The sequence below is a fragment of the Cinclus cinclus genome, chromosome 1 (genome assembly GCF_963662255.1).
Source record: "Cinclus cinclus chromosome 1, bCinCin1.1, whole genome shotgun sequence".
Taxonomy (NCBI): domain Eukaryota; kingdom Metazoa; phylum Chordata; class Aves; order Passeriformes; family Cinclidae; genus Cinclus; species Cinclus cinclus.
In genome coordinates this window covers 62534077-62540076 of record NC_085046.1, presented here as the reverse complement: position 1 = coordinate 62540076, position 6000 = coordinate 62534077, and the positions used below count along the sequence as shown (strand labels likewise).

The following is a 6000-nucleotide window of genomic DNA, read 5'->3' as shown; positions in this document are numbered from 1 at the left end:
GTAGGATGCACAAAAGCTGCTTTTTGGCATCACTAAGGCAATGCAAAAAAGAGGACTGCACGTGAAATACTCTCACTCATTTGGTTTTAAGCTCAAGCCCTGTGTGAAGTAGTGCATGAAAACTGAAGCCCTTTCCTGGGTTTAGATGCCTTCACCACTCCTCTTGCAATAGAGTGCCAGCTCACTGTCTCAGTGACAGCTCATGGAGAAGGTGGAGCTCATGGTGCCCACCACCTGCATTACAGAATAAATGTTGTGCTTGCCTAGAAAGTGGGAGTGTGTTCTTGTCTTCCACTGCCTAGGGGAGTTTCCAAGCCACACTCACTGGAAGTGTGTGGGTGCAGTGAAGACTGAAGAATGCCATTTGGGTAGGAGTTTCATTCAAATGAAACTCATTTGAAAAAGCAGAGTGATATATATGTGTGTGTGTGTGTGTATATGTATATATATATCTATATCTATATATATATATATCTATATATATCCATATATAGATATATATATATACGTATATATAATGCCCCATCTGTGTGAGTTTTATTTTATGCTTGTTTGGTTTTTTCTTTATTTTGATGTTAAGCAGCCTGACTGGGCCTGACTGCTTTGTGCCAGTGAGGTGAATATTCTCAGAGAACCCAGCCAGTTCAGGTCTTTTGATGAGGTGTGCTCTCTTTGTAAATTTTGAATGGCCTGAAGTTGAGACTGGCCCTAAGATGTTGAGTAGTACATTTGGGCATGCAGGTACTTTTATGATGGCTCCGAGATGTAAATTCTCAGAGCAAGGGAAGTGACTGCATGGCTTGTGCGATGTTTCAGCTGCCAATTTCTCCTTTCAGGCTGAGTTGCACCGTTGATGACGGAATGGGCTCTGCTGGCAAGGCTTGTCCTCACACCATGACAGCTGATGAGTCAGAAGCTGGAGGGTTAGCTCTGGAGCCTCTCCTCACTTGCAAGCTGTGTCTCTGTGAATATTCCCTGGATAAGATGACCACTCTTCAGGAATGCAGCTGCATCTTTTGCACAGCGGTAAGTTGGTGCCAGAAGCGGGATAACGGGAGATGGGCAGAGCTGGGAGATGGGATTGCTTGTCTTGTACAAGAAGCATGTGCTACCCATGCTGGCACAGGATGCTTTTCTAAAGAGCATTTGGTGCTAGCCTGCAGTGCAGTATTTAAGATTTCTCTTGTCATTTTGCTTTTGATAATTTGTAACTAACATATGTTCCTAGAGCAAGTACTAGTAAAACCCAGTAATAAAAGGGAAAAAAATGTTGTTTAAGAGTGTTGGAGAACATGCACAGTCTGCATGCAATCTCAGTATTTACTTTTTCTGAAGCAAAACCTTGAAACATCATAGGATTGCTGTGAGCTTTTGTTTCCCTGCTATCCTTTTCTGAGTTCTCAGAGACCTTTTAAGGCCTTCGATGTAACTTTTAAGGGCAATCAGAAACAAAAATGGCCTCTTCAACCTTTGCCTCTGTGCTGCAGAGATGTTTCCCAGGTCACGCATTGCCTATAGTAGTCAGTAAGGACTTTTTGGACTTCAGATTCAGATCAAATAAAGCTGGTGGAAATGATAGAGGGAGAGGTTGAATGAGCTGATAAAAGCCCTACAGACAGTAGTACTCTTCTGGTCTCTTTGTCAGCATGGGAAAAATGGACCTAGTTTCTGTGGTGATAGACTTTGATGTACCTCACTAATGGTAACTAATGTACCTGACCTGAAAACAGATCAGAAGTCACTGGAGGATGTTGGTGTGGTGTTTTTTTGTTGTTTGTTTTTAATTTGTTTGCTTTTTTTTGTTTGGGTTTGTCCTTTTTTTTTTTTGGTGGGGGGGCAGGGGGTTTGGCTGTAGTATAAATGTACTTGGTTTTATTTTTAAAAAACAAATTGTGGATAAGCATCAAGCAAATATGTTGACGTTTTACCCTTGGTTGTTTGAATTTGTGAAGAAATTCGGTATTTGTGAAGCCAGCTAGGGTGAGAATGTCTTCACTTATGCTGAAATAAGGGTAGCTTAAACAGGATGAGAAACTAACTGTGTGTTTCAAGAAGTTAGGATAAAATTGATTACTGTGGATTTCAGTCTGAACTTCATGAGGTTTGTTTCCATACTGACTTGCACTAAACATTTCTGTATTTTAGTTTGCAACAAAAGTTTCAAGAACACATACCTACAAGGCCGATGTGAAGGTACTGCTTTAAATACAGAATAAGAAAATTGGAGAAGTTGATATTTTTACAGTGGTCCCACTCCTATCCAAGAACTCAGTGTCTCTAATTTAGTATAATTAATGGTACATTAGCCTCAGTGTTAGCTGGGTAGAGTAACCCTTAGGGAAGGGTGGGCTGCTGAGGACTGTGCCAGGCAGAGCTGGACCCTGCACTCCAACAGGACACTGGCCAAAGGGAGAGGTCAGGCATGGCTGGGGATATTGCTGTGCCCACATGTCCCCTGTTGGTGCTACAGCTGCCACCACATCCACACACTCCTTCCCTGGCCAGCACCTGGAAGAGTGTTTGCTATGAGCTTGGTGCTCCAGTGCTGTGACAGTGACAAGGAGGGTGCAGCTACAGTTATTTGGCATCTGTGCAAACTTCACTGACTTTGTCTGAACCAAGACCCAGCCATGAGTGAGCCCGAATGCAGCTGGGAGAAGCCTTTAGACACGCTCTGTTTATTTCAGTTGGCATAATAGGTCTCAGTTGTGTTCATGCTCCAAGTCCAGCCTTTGACTGTTGTCTGTGTCCCAACATTCTCCCGATGGATGTGTCTGGGCTGATGCATGCCCGGACATGTAGATCTTGCATCCTATAACAAAGAAGGCTCTGGAAGTTTTTAACCTGGCTACATGGCTCTCTGTCTTGAAGCCAGAGAAGTTTCTGGGAGGCCATATGAGTTGCACTTTTGGGCAGCCTCCAAAAAGCAGTGTCAGGAGCAGCTTGACATGGAACGCTGGGACTTGGATGGGGGATTGCTCAGGGCACAGCCTGCAGCAGCTCTACTGGTGTGCCATGCCCTAAATTTCCTCTCACGCATGCCAGGACATCTAGATGCCTTCACATTACACTTAAGAAAGGTTTTGGGGTAAGAATATCCACTGTGAGCTACGGGGTTGAGCACCAATCAGTTTTGCAGTTTTTCAGCTAGCAATGGTATCAGCTTGCATAGCTTATTCTTCTGTCTCTAAGGGTAATTTTATAAATCTAGGAGTCATATTAAACTTGAAATAGAAAAGGGCTTAACATGGACATAACAGGTTCTGCTTCAATAAGCTGAAACCATTGCTTTTGTTCATTTTTTGTTCTGTTACATGTGAAGTTTGTTTTTTTTTTTTTTCTCCAAACTGTAACAGTGATGTTGCAACAGTGATTGTTTTTCACAGCATTTGTGGCTGTGGAAATAATTGGAAATTGTTACTATTTAGATATCTGTGGGAGTGAGGTTATATTTCCTTTCCATTTGTAGCCTGTAAAACCAAGGCATTCAAACTACTTGGAGTTGTGTACAGCTATTTTTTTTTCAGCTAAGAAACTCTTGCAATAAACAAAATACCCCATAAAACCTATGTTCTAGCCAAAGGAAGTACACTGTGCTCTATAATGTGTATGTTTGCATTTTGGTGGAATGTTGCTAATAGGGCAGGAGTTTTTAAAATAACTGTAAACATTTTTACTCTCTCTGTTCTCAGCAGAAAAAGCAGATGGCTTGCAGAATATACTTGCCATCTTACTTGGTAGCTCAGTCAGGTCTGGAGAGGCATCAGCCCTGTATTTTTCAACAGGTATTGCACTTGACATAAGATTCCACTGCAATGAGAGATAAAGCACACATTTACACATCCCAAGAATTTGGAAATGGCTGTTGTGTACCTAATGACTTGGTTTCATTGTATTCTGATTTATAGTAGTTTTGAATGAAAGTCTGGTCTCTGAAGGGGATTGGGAAGGGATGTCAAATATATTTTACCTGTGAAAGTTTTAGAGAACTGAAGTTTACATTATTCAGTTCATTTCCTGTCTCTATAAAACCTTTGCAGAGTGCCATGCTGTGGTGCACACTTTTACATATGGATATTCAGCAATATAAGTACTGCTCAAGCTGCACCATTTTATGGTCCCTTTGTCACCTTTACTTGTCTGTTCCCAAAAGAGGAGACAGTCTCATTGTTCCTGATACTGCTTATCTTGTTCCTTGTCTTCCCATCATCCTCGTGTATTTGGGGCGATACCCTTCTTATCAGCAGTCCCTTAGGGACCTTTTGTTGCAATTCATTCTTCCTTGGATGTGCAGCTACTCAGGTTTTTCCCCCTGTGGTGGTCATGGTGCTCACATATGTATGTGGGATAATTATATACTGTGTCTGTCCACACCATTATAGTGTTAAAAAATACAGTATTTTGGTGAACTTAGTGCATCTGGGTCCAAAGCAAACTAATGTTAATTACTTCTTGACTGATCCACTTACAGAATAATACTTCGAATATTATACTTATTTCTGATAGAAGTTCCTGGATGCTTGCTCTTTTCCTTCCTTCCTTGCCGAGAGAGCTCTTGCAGTGTCTCGCTCAGGTAAGACTCAGGAATGCTCTGGTGGGGCAGTGCCAGAGATGGACAGGGCACCCTCCCCGCTTTGCCTTTGCACAGTGCTCTGGGTGTTGTCCAGGCTTTGGTGCTCATTAGACTGTCTGGGAAGTGTGCGTCTAGGAGATTCCTGCCTTTTCAAAACACGGCTGAAACTGGGAAAGCAGGAGGGAGAGACAGTGAGTGTCGTGATCACATGCATATCACATCCCCTTGGCTAGGAATGTCCTTGTGTGTGGTGCAGCATATTCTACCCTTTGGAAGTGCTAGAGAGGAATGCAGGACTAGCAGTAACACTGGGAATACCAAGGGCCCTATGAAATAGTTGGTGTGAGTCTGTAGCCTGTAAGCAGTCGTGGAGGTGAGGTTTTAGCAGGTGGGATAAGATTGCCCTGGTGGCAGTGGTGACAGAAATGTGGTCATAGGGGTCAGTAAAAAAAACCAGTGTTGGCTTCTCCCTGCACACCAGTTCATTCTGGTTTTGTCTTTTTTTCTTCCCCTCTTCATAAGCATTTCAGGGCCCCAATAAGCACTAGGTGAGCAATAAATGGGATTGCTGCTATTTATGTCAAGCAGCAGCTTATGTCCATCTATTTTGTGTGTTACTTACTGGCACAGGGTTTGATGTGTTGAAGACAACATGTGACAAACTGAAAACAGAAGATGCTTTCAAGTATGTTATTCTGTGTTGTTGGCACAGGTTTATGCAGAGCTAGCATGATTCACCCCCTTTTTTTTTTCCCCAAGCAAATTCTTTGTTGAGTCTTGTACTTCTGAGAAGTGTGAGGCAACTGGGTTACAGAATGTGCAAAACAAGTACTGTGATTATTATTTCGGTGCACACAATACAGTACAAATGAGATTAAACTTCATACAGCCTTAGGAGAAGGAGAAGTCAGCATGCAAGCCCAGGTAGCTCCTGTGCTCTCTTGTTCTTCTGCAAGTAGGAGGTGTTCCAAAGGCAATTGGAGAACAAGATTTTCTGCTGTAGCTATGTATGACAGCAAGGCTAGGGCTTGATGTGGGCTCAAAAGGTTCCTTTGATGCCATGGGCAGTGTGGTGCTGTGGGCAGCAACCTGCTTGGGCCTTGAAGGACTTCAGTCTTGGAAAGTGGCTGCTGCTGGCTACTTCTGCTAGAGAAGAAGAAACTCTTAGAGAAATAGGAGTTTCTCTGTTGGTGCTTCATCATCAGGATGGTCTAAGGCTACTGTGCTTTCCTTAACCTTTCCAAGAACAGCTGTGCCTTGTCCTGCCTCCTTTGGGTGGCTGAATAGTGACATTTCGCCCTTAGCGCTGTGAAGTTTCAAATGGTTTGTGGAGTGGAGCACTGGAAAACTGGGAAAACTGGGTCTTTGCAAGAAACATGAGCAGAAAAGTCTGTGAGCAGGGGAGACCGAGTAGATCAAGGACAAGG

General features: G+C 43.0%; 1 protein-coding gene across 1 annotated transcript in view; it reads left to right on the top strand.

Annotated features, from left to right (window-relative positions):
• The first annotated feature begins 858 nt into the window (after positions 1 to 858).
• RNF144B (ring finger protein 144B) overlaps positions 859 to 6000 on the top strand; it is a 29131-nt gene continuing 23989 nt past the window's right edge. Inside the window, exon 1 of the mRNA XM_062498756.1 lies at positions 859 to 1026. Within this exon, the coding sequence (XP_062354740.1) occupies positions 862 to 1026 (165 nt within the window). The 5' untranslated portion in view covers positions 859 to 861. The remainder of the gene's footprint in view (positions 1027 to 6000) is intronic.